The 17866-nt window shown below is 34.0% G+C and overlaps 1 protein-coding gene across 1 annotated transcript in view; it reads right to left on the reverse strand.

Annotated features, from left to right (window-relative positions):
* LOC150101877 (serine/threonine-protein kinase ATR-like) overlaps positions 1-17866 on the reverse strand; it is an 860597-nt gene that overhangs the window by 631735 nt on the left and 210996 nt on the right. The window contains exons 14-16 of the mRNA XM_090399924.1: positions 12364-12531; positions 9125-9228; positions 941-1039 (exon numbers count right to left, since the gene is read on the reverse strand). Coding sequence (XP_090256050.1) covers positions 941-1039; positions 9125-9228; positions 12364-12531 — 371 coding nt within the window. The remainder of the gene's footprint in view (positions 1-940; positions 1040-9124; positions 9229-12363; positions 12532-17866) is intronic.

Below are 17866 nucleotides of genomic sequence, written 5' to 3' on the forward strand. Positions count from 1 at the left end.
ACCTTACACTTGGCAACACTGAACTGACAGTTCCACTTACCTGCCCATTCATGGAATTTATTCAAGTCCTCTTGTAAGGCATTAACATCAGCCTGACTGCATTGCTCTCCCCAGTTTTGCATCAACCACAAACAGCTGGATATCACTAGTAAAACCCAACCCAATATCATTAACATACAAATTGAACAACAATGGCCTCAAAACTGACCCCTGCGGCACACCACTGGTGACCTTTCTCTTTCGAGATGCTGAACCCCCATATACAACTTTCTGATACCTATCTGACAGCCAGTCACTGATCCAACACAGAAGTCTGTTATCCAATCCCATCTCTTTCAATTTATTTAAGAGCTTGTCATGTGGCAGTCTATCAAAAGCTTTTGCAAAATCCAAGTTCACCACTGCATACGCATCTCCTCTGTCCAAGGTATTTGCCACCTTGTTATAGTACACAAGTAAGTTAGTGAAACATGATCTCCCCTTAACAAACCCATGCTGATAACCACAGAGAATACTGCTGTTATCAACCCATTTCTGTATCCTACTTCTCACCAATCTCTCCAGCACCTTCACCACAACTCCAGATATACAGACCAGCTTATAATTTGAAGCTACAGCCTTTATGCAATGGAACAATTTTACCTTCCTTCCACTCCCTTGGAACCTGTGCTGTTGCAAAACTCTTGTTAAACAGGCATTCCAATGCTACTGCCAGTTCCCTGGAACATTCTCTTAAGATGCGTGGTGATATTTCATCAATCCTATTGCCTTATTAACATCAAGGTTATTTATTTCCTCAAATACCTCCTACTCATTAACAATTAAGCTATCCTCTCCTATGTCCTCTACACTTAAGTTTAATATAAAATATAACATATTATAAAAAATATAACACAAAAAAATGCAACAATACAGTTTTGATATTAATGAAAACCTATACCTAATTAGAACTGTTTTTCCAGATGAAACACAGCTGAGCTTTCCCAAAATATTTCCAATGGCAGTGAGAACTTCAGTTAATGGTTCCTGAAGGCTAGTTCTAAAAGTTTACAAAAATATAATTATAATATTATATAATAAAACCATAGTATTAATAATAAACATTAAAATATTAATAACTAAATATTGGAAAATATCCTAATAAGTTTACATTATTATTAATGAACTATCAATAATTTTCCTCCAAACTAGTCTAGTCAGCATTCCAATATTGTTATATCTAACATTTCATTCTTCTAAGGCAGTTCTGATTGAATCAATCCAAATACACTTTGGTCTTCCTCTAGGTTTCTTTCCTGCTATCATGGTATCAAACACCTCTTTGGCTAACTTCTCCTCTCCCATTCTGTTTAAGTGACCAAACCACAAAGTGTAAGGTTATAAAATTTGGGAAGCAAACAGGGGATGCAAAATATAGGATTGGTGGGGATATTTTAGAGGAGCTGGAGAAGATGAAATATCGGGGGAGGGGGGGGGAAGGGATTTGAAATTTCATGGACATTTTGTTAAAATTGTGCAAATTATGGGAATGGTATGGAGAAGTAAGGATGTTATGATTTCATTGTACAAAACAAAGCTCTGAATCAGGCTGCATATGGATTACTGTGCACAGATTTGGTCGCCTGACTTTGAAAAGGATGATGAGTAGTTGGAGAGGGTTCAGATACGATGAGTAAGTTGATTTGTCTCTGGAATGTGAGGACAGATTGAGAGAATGCAAATCATAGTCTAATGGATAGAAGGAAGAGGGGAGATGTGTAAGTTAGTAAGGGGTAATTACCAAATTAACATGGATAAGATTTTTCATAGTATATCTGCAGATAGGTAGGGAAGAATGGGAGGCAATTCCTGGAAGCTGTATAAGGCGAGTGTGAGCAAGAAGAGTGAGGAGTAGATTTTTTGCATGCACATCTTTGAGAACTGTTTCAATAAATGCATTATAAACAGTTCAAAAGTGAACTAGTTTCTCCACGTATCCTAACTTACCAATTTACAATTTCTAAAAAAAATTATAAAAAAGCAAATTTGCATGACAATGTCATTTTGAAAGTCTTTTTTGATTGAGATCTTTTTATTTTTGTCATTTTGATCTTTTGACAGTCAATTCCATTATTTAATATATATATATTGACATTAACGAAACAAAATTCTCATAAGATGGTTGACTGATGAATTCTTATGAATTTCATATTTTTGGCAGTTAATTCAAAGTATGAGTTTATATATATATATATATACACATATATATATATATAAAACTTGGTTTTAATCCTATTTCCCAACTAAGCAAACAGACAAGTAAGTCAAGTTTGCACTGCACGTAGTGCAAGTCAGGGCAACTCCGCATGTAGTGCAAGTCTGCGACTCGTGGTAAAGGTGGAATAAGCTTTGATCACTATCCTTGGTATTCACCATTAATGCAAAGCACATCCCTTAGCGGAGATGTATGATGCTATACATTAAAGGCAAGGGCCACTACCCAGACCGGTTTCGACCTTTATTGAGGTCTCATCAGTGGGAGCCAGGCTTAAGAAATGCCAAGGTTTAAGTAATACAGAGCTTATAAATTTTACCAAAACAAGTTGCCACAAGGTGCTTTGACCTTATTAATTAAAAATCTTAGGCTGAGAGATAGATGTAGAAAGGTAAAAAACTTTCTACACACACACACACACACACACACACACACACACACACATGTAAAAAAAAAATATATATACACATAAATATACAGGGTGTTCGGGATAAATTTGACAGTTTCGTAAGGAAAAAGAAAATCTTCTTTGTATCTATTAAATTTAATGAATTGACAAAAAAACATTACAGGCAGAGTTAATTACAATACTATCAACAAGATTTACTCAAAATAACCACCATTAGCATCGATCACAGCTTCAATTCTGCTTCGGAACCTCGAACAAGCTGATGCTACAGTCTCCCTGGGAAGGGCCGCAAAAACTGTTTTAATTTTATCCATTAACTGGGCTTTTGTATTACTGGAAGTGCGATTGGTGTCTTTTTCAACTGCGCCCCATACAAAATAATCCATGGGGTTAAGGTCTGGGGAGTTTGGAGGCCAAACATTTGGATTGGTGAAGTCGTAGAAATTTTCAGACAACCATTTTTGACTTTTCCCAGAGGTGTGGCAAGGGGCCGAATCCTGCTGCCATACATACGGCCTACCATTGGCTACCCTTGTTATCCAGGGCTTGACTACAGTTAGCAACTCCACGAACAAAGCCCGAATTCCAATGCCAGGGTTCTTCAACACCTGTTCCTGCAGATTTGCGAGGAATTCTGCTGTACGAACGCAATCAGATCGTCTGCTAGGGATCTTTCTTCTTGCTACATCCTCGTAGTCACCATTGCAAGTCTCTAGTTCATGCCTGATTGTTTTTACTGTATTCAGGGAGCATTGGGCAGCAGTCGTAATATCCTTATTTTGATGGCGGGCACGAATCATCATGATACAAGTTATTCTCTTCCATGATTCAGGTGGGTTCCAGCTATCCATCCTTTCTGACATCTTGTATATGAATGAAGAAGGGTCCAAACTTTTAAATGAAGAGAAGTGTGTGTTAATACATGTAACTTACGGAAAAATATAATTAATTATAAATATGTCAAATTTATCCCGAACACCCTGTATATATATACATATTTGTTTTTGTTTTTTTTTTCATAAACACCAGCATATCATCTATAAACAGCATTCCAAATCTCAACTTTTTTTTGGCAGTCATGAAGAATGTCATGAACTGGCAAAAATTGAATAATTTTTACCAATTTGATCAACTGAGTTACAAAAGTTTGAGATTTGAAATTTTGAGTTATGGAGCATTTCCTCTACATGTTATATCCTTTAAAAGCACCAGCTGGCTCAGGCATGTGGAAAGAATGGATATGTACATATTTTTATATTAACCCCACACATGAATTATTATGAAATTATATATACCTGTGCACTATATATATATATATACATATATTATGTACACGGCTCGACAAATTATGATAAATTCTTTGATGTAAAATAATCTTGCTCTTTCAAATAACGTTCACTGCCAGGCTGAAGTCATTCACAAGGCTCTTTTTTCATTGATTATGATTTCAAGATTGACTGAGCATTCACTGATATAAAATAATAATTTCGAAACACAAACTGCTTCAGTATTCTGGGTTTCTGGCGTGACTTCTGAGGAGAAACAAGAGTTTGATATAGCTGTCAGGATAGCAAAACAAAATCACTGAAAAAATGTGAAAAAATATACTATTTTTTCCTCTTTGGCAAAGTTGTTTTTTAAGTAGTGTAATACTAAAGCAACTCAAGGCAAAGTATACGATTATAAATAATTACACTCAATGAACAATGTTCATAATCATTACACTCAATAAATAAGGTACTCATTAAGTAAGGGTTCATCATCAAATATTATCACCGGAATCACATTCAATTTAAATGTCTTTATTTGTAATTAAATGTACATAATTCCAGTAATAATATTTTATGATGAATTCTTCCTCTTACATCTCAATTTTTAGAACATTAAAGTAAGGTTTTTGTAAACTGCTTTTAATGCTGCTCTTGTTGATTAATGAAAATAAAGACCAATCATTTCCACTGCCTCTGTACATTCTATTCTAATTGCTGCTGGAGAATATATTATTATTATATATTGACTTCCATGGCATCAAATACTCATTGTGACAGTTCCTCATAAGTGCACCCTAAATTCATATACTCTTTTTCACACCATCAAACTTGCTAATGCATTTCCTCTCTAAGCAAAACATCTGTTTCTCACTGCCTTGCACAAACAATCCTCATAAAACCTCCAAAAATGGTTGTTTGTTATGTCACTATGAAAAATTTCTTCTGTATTAAATCAGATACAAACCCATCATGAAATGTGCACTAAATAAAAATACTAAAAATCTCGGATGAGAACCAATCAGTTCAGAATAGCTGTCAGGCCAGTGAAACCTTAAAAAATTGACCAAGTTAGAAAGCGAATATATGGATGCCTGATTTCTGAGGAGAAACAAAAGTTTGATATTCATTTTAAAAATTTTATGGAATTTACAACCTTGTTAAAAAAAAACTTTTTTTATTATCCCGACGTTTCAATCCTCGCATCAAGATCATCATCTGGAGCGTACATAAATATACAGAATAAGCTGAGTTACATCATTGACTGTAAGCCAGAGAAACAATGATCTGATCACATGTTATTCTACTGGCGTGACCTCTGGTGAAAAAAAAAAAAAAAAAAAATTACATCAAGCTAAATTCTATTTTACAATGGCAGGAATAAACATTCTTTTACATGGTTTTCTTTCAGAAACAGTTGGTGTCCTATTTTTAGTATTACAATTCTTATTTTTGATTTATACTACTGGATTTTTTACAGTCCTATTTATAGTTGTTCTTAGTGAGGAAGGTCGAATATATACCTTCCATGTGTTTGGGATTTTTAAACCATCATTATTGTTCAGGTTGGAGTGGTTGATAATAATCTCACAGGCTTCCTTGAATTTCCGTTCATACCATGTTTTAGTGTGATATAGACAGCTGGTGGTTTTCCAGTCAATTCTGTGTAAGGTATTCAGGGCATGATCAGAAAAGCCAGCTTCACCATAATTATTATATTTAATGTGTCGTTTATGTTCCTTTTGTCTAATAGGAATTATGCATCCTGTTTCTCCTATATATGGTATGTTGAAAGTACAATAAATCCGGTATACTCCAGGGTGGGCTAGTGGAGGGAATGGGTCTTTGGATGAGTTGAGTAAGCTTTTTAATTTTGCAGGAGGTTTAAAGGTGGCTTTGAGGTTGTACTTTTGTAGTACTCTTTATTTTGTCTGATATTCCTTTAATGTAGGGAATGGTTATAGATTTACTGTAGTCTGGTTTGTCTTTGTTTTTTATTGTGGTTTTTGTAGAGAATTTTGTTAATTGTGTTTTGGCTGTATCCGTTTTTTTGTAAGTTATTACTGATAATTTTAAATTCGTCTTTTTGTAATGTAATTTCTTTGATGATGTTTATGAAGTGTTGTGTGTGTTTTTGATATTGGAGGGGGAATGACCTACCAACTCCTTGAGTGTTGCCGCTAATTTTTTGGCTGAGTGATACGTTGGGCTATCAATTCCTTCAACGATAGGTTTTAGCGGGGTGTTTTCTTTGTGAATTTTCGGTAGCCATAAATTCTTGGGGAGCGCACGTAGTGCGGAAACAGTTTTTTGAACGTAACTTCGGGCCATGTGGTAATTGACTTAAGTAGTTTCTCTGTTTTGTTTTTTTAGGCCTAAGATTCATACCTAATAACATAGCAGACAAAATACTGCCAACATTTTAAACCATAACAAAACAAGCAACATAACTAAACACGAATTAACAGCAATAAAATCACTTAAAACAAATCCGAACATAATAACCAGAGCCGATAAAGGAAATGCCACTGTCATTTTAAACCATACCACTTATATAGAAAAATTGAATCTGCTGGTCTCTGACAATAACACATACAAATTAGTTAACTACAACCCAACTAGCAGAACAAAAAACAAAACAGAGAAACTACTTAAGTCAATTTAAGGAATTGATAGCCCAACGTATCACTTAGCCAAAAAATTAGCGGCAACACTCAAGGAGTTGGTAGGTTATTCCCCCTCCTATATCAAAAACACACAACACTTCATAAACATCATCAAAGACATTACATTAGAAAAAGATGATTTATTAGTCAGTTTTGACGTCTCTGCCCTCTTTACGAATGTCCCAATCAATGACACACTCCGTCTCCTACAGAACAAATTCCCTCCAGATATCACGCCGCTCTTTGCGCATGTATTACGTTCGGGTTATTTTGTATGGCAAAACGCCTTCTACTTACAAAAAGAAGGCACAGCCATGGGCTCGCCATTATCCTCCCCTATTGCTAACTTTTACATGGAACATTTTGAGCAACTAGCCCTAGATTCCTCCGCCTCTAAAACCCAAAGTCTGGCTTAGATACGTTGACGATATTTTCACGATCTGGTCCCATGGCCGCCAGACATTAGACACATTCCTTAGCCACCTAAACAAACAACACAAATGCATACAGTTCACAATCGAAATTGAAAAACACAACACACTTCCATTTCTAGATACACTTGTCATACGTCTTCCCTCGGGCAATCTTTCCTTCACGGTTTACCGAAAACCGACACATACGGGACAATATATACACATAAACTCCTACCACCACTCTACACAAAAAACTAGGTGTAATCAACATGCTAAAAAACAGAGCTCAGACGATCTGTTCCAGTGAACAGGCACTGAAAGACGAATTTAAAATTATCAGTAATAACTTACAAAAAAACGGATACAGCCAAAACACTATTAACAAAATTCTCTACAAAACCACAATAAAAAACAAAGACAAACCAGACTACAGTAAAACTATAACCATTCCCTACATTAAAGGAATATTAGACAAAATAAACAGAGTACTACAAAAGTACAACCTCAAAGCCACTTTTAAACCTCCTGCAAAATTAAAAAGCTTACTCAACTCATCCAAAGACCCATTCCCTCCACTAGCCCACCCTGGAGCATACCGGATTTATTGTACTTTCAACATGCCATATATAGGAGAAACAGGACGCATAATTCCTATTAGACAAAAGGAACATAAACGACACATTAAATATAATAATTATGGTGAAGCTGGCCTTTCTGATCATGCCCTGAATACTTTACACAGAATTGACTGGAAAACCACCAGCTGTCTATATCACACTAAAACATGGTATGAACAGAAATTCAAGGAAGCCTGTGAGATTATTATCAACCACCCCAACCTGAACAATAATGATGGTTTAAAAATCCCAAACACATGGAAGGTATATATTCGACCTTCCTCACTAAGAACAACTATAAACAGGACTGTAAAAAATCCAGTAGTATAAATCAAAAATAAGAATTGTAATACTAAAAGTAGGACACCAATTGTTTCTGAAAGAAAACCATCTAAAAGAATGTTTATTCCTGTCATTGTAAAATAGAATTTAGCTTGATGTAATTTTTTTTTTCACCAGAGGTCACACCAGTAGAATAACATGTGATCAAATCATTGTTTCTCTAGCTTACAGTCAATGATGTAACTCAGCTTGTCCTGTATATTTATGTATGCTACAGATGATGATCTTGATGTGAAGATCGAAATGTCGGGATAATAAAAAAAGTTTTTTTTTAACACAGTTGTAAATTCCATAAAATTTTTAAAATGAATGCTGATCACTGTGTATAAAAGAAAGGAAGAGTTTGATATAGCTGTCACGATAGAAAAACAAAATCACTGAAAAAAATGTGAAAAAATATACTATTTTTTCCTCTTTGGCAAAGTTGTTTTTTAAATAGTGTAATACTAAAGCAACTCAAGGCAAAGAAAGTAGGCAATTATAAATAATTACATTTGCTATGTGTGGCTAAGCGGTTAATGATAAGAAAAAAATTATGTGCAAATGTATTTCTTGAAAACCTGAGGGTTGTAATCATTGGAGAAAACAGGAAGTGACTGGGCAGAGTGTATGTTTTCTAAAGTGGTCCGTGCTAGGGCAACTCGTAAATGCCGGCGGGCGTATTCCTGTAAACTCTCTGGTCAACTTATTGTACGAAACTTTCATAGTTTCTACATTTGGCTTTGAAATAATGCTGGATCTAATATCCACCTGATTTTGATAATAAATAAAAATACTATTTTTTTTTTTTTTACTGAATTACAAACTGACACTAAAGTGAATCTTTCTATCTTATTTTCCCTAAAATAAGAAATGTTTCCACACTCGATTTAAATAAATGTGATATATAAAAGTATCTAAATGGACCATAGTAAAAATAATATCAAATTCTTGAATTTAGAATGCATCCTAATTTAAAAGAAAAACAGCACTCAAAATAGCATTTAAGTCAGTATTTCTTTAAATAAAAAAGTTAATTAAAAAAATTAATATTATCTTGTGATGATTTCAGAATTACTTTCATGTAGCTAATTTATCAATATCTCCTTCATATTATATATTATATACTTCAGATGTAATAAAATTTTTAAAAATACAAATTTAGTAAATACTTACATCAATATCTGAGTAACAAACTCAGAGCAGCTAATACCCAGTGAATGTAGATATACAGGCAACAATAAAATCACTTGACTTTTAATCTTCTTATCTTCCTGATGCTTAAGAAAAATATGAGAAAAAAATTTAATTAAGCAAATTGTTATATATTTGATTTACAAATGAGGGCTGAAAATTAAACAAGTGAACAAATAGAATTAAAGGTATGGATTGCACTATATAAACAAATTCTATTGCCATTTAATTAATGAGATTTAATGTTTTCAGCAGAACTTATTTTTGTAATCAAGGTTCCTAAAATATCAAGAAATATGACCAGTGAATGTCACTGGTCACACCCCACACACAGTTCAACTTCAAACTCATTAAACCAACTTTTCATCCTCCATCTTCAGTCCCTACACCTCTGCTCTTTGGAAAAGTCACTTCCTATTTTCTCCAATGATTACAACCCTCAGGTTTTTTTTCAAGAAATACATTTGCACATAATTTCTTTCTTCTCATTAACCGCTTACCCACACATAGCACTATCATATCACAGGTCTGGTGACCTCTCATGTGTAGGACTGATAATAACAACACCTATATTTCATAATGAGTATCTCATCACATTAACGGACTGAACCACAAAAACTGGAGTATTATATGACCTGAGAATGAATATAAAAAAGTTACAAAGTGCATTCTTTTTATGTACAGCTTTCCTGGCCAGTAATATAATACGATTAGAAAACCCAATGGCAATGAAGTGCAAGGATCATTACATAGATGAAAAATTCTTATACGAAAAAATAAAGTAAATGAAAAGAATATGTGTGGTGTGTATCAAGGGTATATATTCTGGGTGTGCAGTGAACACTCACGGAATAGCAATATCACTGATATTATATATTTGCATTTATTCTTGTTAAAACTCCCCTAATTGTTTCCTAGCTTCAAGTGATTCCTAAAAATAAACACAATATACTTTTCCATCACATTTGTGTTAATGGCCTGGGTGTGCAGTCAAAAATATGTACACCTTTCAGCCCATTGAACAGACATACAGATGGTGTAGCAAGTCAAATTCTTAGCATTCCAGTGGTTTTAAACCACCTGGAAGGTGTCATGGCAGGGTGTCCAATTCAATTGAATGTTGTTATTTGTCAGGAGTCTGTTTTTGTATTCTGAATTTCATCTGTTTTGCATGAGTGAAGTGTGAACTGATGTGTTTAGGACACCAATATAGACAAGTAACTTTTTATAACTAATTTATAACTTTTTGCCCATACTTACAATGGAAAACAGTGTTGATAATCCATTGAATGTCCCGTTTACTGCCAAAGCTTTCGTGGATTGTATGACTGATTATAGTCAAAGGAGGTTGGAACTTATGTATAAATAAGTAAGTAAAAGGAGTTATTCCAGTTTTCTTTGGTTCAATCCAGAAAAATAATAATTTCCCAAGTGATTAATTTTCTGATTTCTATGCATATTATATGGCTGTATTTAAAATTTGTATCAAAATTAAAATCATCCGTGTCTCACTAGTATTTGCCAATGACAACCTAATCTCACCACAAAGTGTAACCCCTTTGTGGTTCTCACATAAATAGTACACGTGAAGCATAGCTGTTGTTCATTTGACCTTTATGCTTTCAATAATTTAAAATTATATGAATTGATAAATTAAAGTATTCAAAGTTCCTACAATTAATTGCATTGGACCAATGAGCATATATGTGTTATGCACTCTTCAACTTTCATACATCGATAAAAAGGCAAATTGACAGGAATTTTGTAGAACAAGTTGCATAGGCCACACAACAGTACACCCAACCTAAATGTGCATGTGATGGCACGTCAATTATATATATATATATATATATATATATATATATATATATATAATTGAAGAAATTAAATTACTATACTAAAAGCCAAGAGATGCCAAAATAGAAAATACTGTTTATTATTTGAATGCACAACCAGTTTCGTCTTCTTAAGACTTCATCCAGTGCATAACATGAAAAGAGAAATACAAAAAATATACATTGCAAGAGAACAGCTATAAATGAAGTTGCAAAGGTATTGTTGATATTTGAATGTGTTCTGGATGCCAAAGTATTGTCATGCACATTAATTTGGGCATGATCCTGTGTATGCCAAAAGTTGGATAGCTGAAGAGTGACAATCAGATAGGTTACAGCTAAAGTTAGTTTTACAATGGACTAGATCAGGGATGGCCAACCTATGGTACCTGTGTCAAAAGTGGTGCACTGGATGATTAGAAATTGCATAGGCCACTATGAGATGAGACTGGCAGGACATGTATTGAGGGGATCAGCAGGACAGAGTACACTAATTGAATAGTGAATTCAATGAACATTGGGAAAATGAGTTCTTATTTATAGTGAATCCATCAGGAAAACCATTGTGCATTGCTTGCAAAAACACTTTCTTACATAATAAAAGACTTGATCTTAATAGACACTATAAAACATAACATCAGACTGAAATAGAAGAAAAACTGAAGCTAGTGCTTCGGTTTGCATTACAGAACAAATATGTGATTTAAAAAAAAGGAAGAAATCAAAAGAAGATAAAATATGTTCGTCAAAAGTTATGAAAGTCTGGCAATGACAGAAACGTCTCATAAAACTGCTTAGTGTTGGCCAAAAAATGAAAGTCTTTCTTTGATGGAGAAGAAATTGTTAAGTCATGTCTCCAAAAATTTGCAGGATGTCTTGGTAATAAAAATATTGAAAGGAAAGTAGATGAAATTGCTCTGTCAAAGCAAACAGTTATGAAACACACCGAAGAACTCTCTCATGATGTATCAAAACAGACTCAATAGTCTCATTAAGGTAAGTAATGTTTATCTTGTTTTTATATTAAATCAATATATCATGTCTATATTAACATATTTTACAGGGAATTTTCAAGGGTTCAAAAGTTGTATGGCGCATCTGAAAAAATTGGCACATAGAATATAAAAGGTTGGCCAGCCCTGGACTAGATTAAAGACTATTTCTGCTGATTCCACAATTCCTCTCTGTTCACTCCCCTAATCTTTCTCACAACTCTCATATCTGTGGTCTCCCTGAATGAGTTCTCGCTTCCGTGGAAGTTTACTTCTTATATGATGATGGTGATAAAATTATAACACTAAAACAATTAAGTAATTAACTAATTAACACAAATTTAGTATATAAAACGTACTATATAGCATGAAAGTAGTACAAAACTCTACTTACCAAACCTCTTTTGCAAACATTTATCCTCCAAATAGGAGAAATATCACTGGGAAGTAGACCTAAAGCTTCAATGCAATGAAGCTGTACATCAGAAGCAGCCAAATGAGTGCATGAAGTTAACAACTCAGGAGCAGTGTCTCCAAGATGTAAATCACACAAATCATTCTTCTAAAGTTCAGAAATGAAAAAAAAAATAAATAAATAAATAAATATATATATATATATATATATATATATATATTATTATTATTACAGGCAACTCCAAGGAGTCCTTAGACTCATTGAGGGAGGCCCTAACATCGTGTCAAGAATAACTATTTAACATTCACACAGTATCTATCATACTTCGCCTTGAACTCATTCACAGTCATGGCACCCACAACAGACTGGCAGCTTATTCCATTCATTCACCACTCTCCAAGTAAAAAACCTAGCTCTAACACCCTTGCTAACCACACTCTTGCCCAGTTTCCATGGGTGGCCCCTAGTCCTCCGACCACCAGTCCTGTTCTCAAAAATATCTTCTGAATTAATCTTATAGAAACCCTTCAGTAATTTGAATGTCTCAATCATATCACCCTTCTTCTGCCTATCAACCAATTTCTGCAACCTGCAAATCTTCAACCAGTTCTCCTAAGATTCATATATATATATATAAAACAAAAAAGTATATTCAAAAGAAAACTAAAATAAATGGAGATGTTACATACTTTCAATGAATTTGTGGGCCAAATATAGAATGGAGCTTAATTGGCTAAGTCACAAATTAGTCACATATCAGTTGCGAATTCAAAGACTACCACCATCATCATTCACTCACATGGGAAGTGAATGATGGTGTTAGTGATGTCTGGAAATCATTGATTAGATCTCTCAACATTACAGAGTTTAACTTTTCTAACAATATTACCTCAAAAAAAAAAAAAAAAAGCTAGAAGACATGATGCAAGCCCCATATCATTGACTACTCAATCTTAGATTTTTTATTTTAGCACTAGTCAAACAGTTTATCTGAGGTTTTTTTTTATTTTTTGTATTTAACTTATGTTTACATCATTTACCATTCGAAAAAATCCCCCAATTTATTGTAGCAAAACTCACTGCTTTTTTTGTGTGTACTTCAATCTCAATGACTATCACGACAAGTTTTTTTTTTTTATCCAAGAAAATGTAATTTTTTGGATGATGAGGAGAAAATCTTTGTAATATGTTTATGCCAAGAGAGATTCAGGGCAATCTAAAAGAAAATCTCATTTTGTAAAGAGATTTGAGTGGTGTAAAAACATTACACAGGAAAGTTCTCTTCTGCAAGCAATAAGACAGGACTAAGTTTTACTAGAATGGAAATTAACAAAGTTATCAGTACTAATAACTTTGTTAAAGAAACTTAAAGAATGGTTTGGAGATGCAGATTTCAGGATTGTACAAGTAAATATTCTAGAAGTTTTTGTGATTTGCATAGTGCAAGGTTTTCAACTGAGAAAGAGGAGTGCAGTAATACTGTCATTTGCAAAATTGCATACTGTATTTGCAGTTAATTAAAAAAGGTTACTGATATTTAGAAGGAAGAGAGAAGATTAATGAATGAATATTGCCTATACGGAAGTTGCAAGTCAGCAGTTAGAAGTCAAGGATGACATGAAGATGTGCCTTCAATAATCTCATCATCCTATATGGATGAGATTATATCCTTAAGTAAAATCCAGCACTAGTCTTGAAGACTCTAACTAAACTGAATAACATGAATCCAACTTGATCATACCACCTACAATTAACCAAAAACCATAACCATACTTGAAATTGCCTTCCAATGAAGAAGTTTATCTTCGGGTTTGATTTTAAATGCTATTGCTGTATCTTCTTTTTCTTGATCATTGTTGCCCAAATATAACATCCTATTTATTTATTATTTAATACGATCTCACCTATTTTTGTCTTCGTCTCAGTAATGCCAATTATGTATATGTGGTCCTTTTCCAGTTCTTATACAAGTTCAATTTTCTTTCAATTGATACTCCTTATGTTGATGGTTCATATCTTCAATTCTTTTGACATTGGGTTTGTTCTTGTTTTTCTTCTAGACACTGCATAAGAGGTTTTTTTTTTTTTTCACCAGAGGTCAGGCTAGAGTAAGCGATTAACAAGACATTTAGATTTATCTTACTTTTGTGTAGTGTAATGTAGCTTGTGTCCTGTGCATATGTATGTTTTCCTGTTTCCTGATACACAGGTCAAATGTTGATTGTTATTTTCACAATTAAAAGTAAAGTAATTACTCCAAGTCATGTTAGAGTAAAGTAATTACTATTATTAGACACCTCCAGGGAGTCCGAGGCTCGTTGAGGGAGGGCATCTACTCTACAACTCTCCATCTCATTCACCAACCGCATCATCTACACCAATGCCATCTACTGTCCATCACCACCACTAGTATTTTCACAGACAATCACAAACATCCATGCCGATGGTGGGATTCGATCCCCCAACCTTTTGGCTGGAGAGCGGATACACTAACCACTCGGCCAACCAGCTGGCATTACTCCAACGTGTGTTTTTGTCTACATATATCCTTCACAATGAATGCTGGCCACCATGTAACCTTAAAAGCAATGAGTAAGAGTTTGTTCCAGTAGCTGTCTTTTCAATGTTCACCTTGGTTCCATGACGAAAACAGCAAGGGGGTTGTGTTTAGCAGAGCAACATCCCAGCTGACATAGAACCTCGTCATGTTGCACCATAATGTCTATTTCTGGTTTAAACCAACAGAGTACAATTTGGTCAGCTAACTCCAAAATTGCCAGTCCATCCACATTCGTTCACTATCCAGTGGATCCTACAAATAGGGTGCAACAAGTGAAGGTTAGGATTGGACATTAGGTAAGAAGCCCCAGCCAATTCTCTGCATTCCTGAAAGGTGATGTAGAGATCTCATCCCAGTTATTTCACTTTGATCCCCAAGTAGCTCCAAATCCAATAATAAGAAAACTTAATTGTGCTGGACTGTCAATCACAGTATAATGTACACCCTTGATGGTAATATCAGTTATTTTCAATAAGGTGGAGGATATTGCAACATTTTGTTCAATTTTAAATCAAACAGGCATTGTTGAATGAATCATCCAGTCCCACTTCATGGCCAAAATCTCCTGACTTCACATTAATGGATTTTGTTTTCTGCAGTATCTGCATAAAATAACAAGACTACTTGCACACAATCAGAGAAGTCAAGTAATAACAATAACTCATGGTTACATCACAAAAATAATTAAATGAAATACAAAACATTTTTTGACTACCATTTTTTCCCATGCATTTGTAATGCATGGAATGGAATGAAAGCAGAGTGACAAACAGGTGTTCATAATAAATTACTGCCAACAGAAAAGAAAATAGTTTCAGTTTACCTGTGAAAATATAAATTTTGTTTTCAATTATCTTCAACAAATAAATATTCAAAACTAAAAAAAGTCCAAGAGCCTGTGTAGCTCAGTGGATGTGGCGTTTGCACACCACGGCGCTTGGCCGCACGAAGAAAGACTTGGTTTCGAGTCTAGTCGGCGACTAGAGGAAATTTTTCTAAGCCTTTTTTCGACCGGTTCCCGAGTTAGTCGATCTCTGGCACGGGCAAGCGGGTTTTTCCTCCCGGAAACTCGGGTTTTTCATCCCGTAAACTCAAGAAAATCGACCGTAGAACCCACATTATTTCAGACATTAAATTTTTAGGGTTAGGGACCACGAGATGGCGGCACATTTGAGCCGTCTCTCTTCACTGTGTACTGCTTAATTAGTGATAGCCTTGGGTCATCTATCTCTGATTGGTACCAGTGGAGATTGAACTGCCCACTCAGTCTCCAAAAGTTAGATAGGGCTAAATGGCCTCGCCTACTCCCTGTATACGGGAATAAAAAGGTGTTAGCTGATTTTTTTTTTTTTTTTTTAAAAAGTCCATTCTGCAACTTTCTTTAGATCATTTAGTTCTAGATTAAGGAGGTTACAGTCTACTATAGTGAATTTTCTTTAGAATAGCATTGATGTAATGGTGCTTGCTATAGTGAGTCAACTGTAGTAGTGTAGCTCTATTTCTTAACTTTAATTTGGGTACAGTGTCCAAAAGTTCTCAGACTGCTGTTGTACTTAAAAAAAAATTTTGAGACAGGATCACAAAACTATACCTGTATTATATGCGAGATGATTCACATATAATACATATACCTGCATTAGATGTGAATTGTCTCATTTTTATTATTATACAACAGTGATCTTCATAATGCTAACTTGTTACTACCTGTCTGCAGTGACTCAGTCATGCCTTGGCATTGCTACCACGAAGTCGGGTTTAGTGTTAAATGAGCATGTTTAAAATAAGCATTGAAACAAATCTTTGATGATAAATGTTTATTTTGATGAGAGATTTCTAGATTTCAAAGTGACTGAAATGCTAAAAGTAATATATAATGTGGCCTCATTGAATTTAAAGTTAAAAAAAAAAAAAAAAACTAATAAATCAGGATTTGAGAAATAGCAAAGGACCTCAATGGGTTTAGTCATGGATTTTGCTATTAACCACAAAAGAGTTACAGAATCAAATGATTTTTTCTATCTCATTCGCTTTACTGTTAAACAAAAGTGTAAATGAGCAAATACTGACTCAAGCAAAGATATTTCAAATATTTTCCCTGGTGAACTTTATAATTTCTGCACACATTTAAATATTTATTATGTTTTAATATCACCTATTATATTACTATAGAAAACACCATTATTTCTCCATGACAGTAATTATCAGTATGCTTGTGTCTGGATGATTAAACAAATTTCAGTGTCATATCTTATTCCTGTTAATAATATTTGCTCTTTTCTTTTTTTTCCCCTTTATTTTACCTTACATAGGAATGTAAAACAATGTATAACAGCAAGAACATGGAAAATACAAGCGCTCTGAAACTCACAAAAACATGGAAAAGAAAATTCATCACAAAAAATCCAAATCTACCACTTTACAAATTTAAACTTCTATATATCAGAGAAACACAAAAATATAGTAAAATTTCAGGTATAAAACTAAATGGTTTCTAAATAAACCAAATGACTATCATAGTTAAAACATGCCACAAGAGGATATGAAAAACAAATGGAAACCATCAAAACTGAAAGCAGGAAGTTGCCCAGGAAACAGAGAATGACAATCAGTCTTGAAGAAGTAAACATGACAGATTAAGTAACTGTATAAAAAAATTTTCTATGCATATGAAAACTGGAAAATAAAACTTTTTTTTTCTTCTCAAAGGATGTATTCAATTTCATTCTTAGAATATATCAAAATATCTTCAGGCATTTTAAATGCTCTGAGATAAGCATAGTACAATTTGGGGATTTTAACAAACTGGATAAAAAAATTTTCGCTAGTTATCACAAGTTAAAAAAAAAAGTAGGTTAAGAAAGGTCTGGTAACCTTTCTTTTTTGTTGTTGTTCAATAGTAATGGCTTCATTACTATTTGCTTG

This window comes from Typopeltis vanoorti, chromosome 11 (assembly GCF_054136105.1).
Source record: "Typopeltis vanoorti isolate ZY-2024b chromosome 11, IOZ_Tvanoo_1.0, whole genome shotgun sequence".
Taxonomy (NCBI): Eukaryota; Metazoa; Arthropoda; class Arachnida; order Uropygi; family Thelyphonidae; genus Typopeltis; species Typopeltis vanoorti.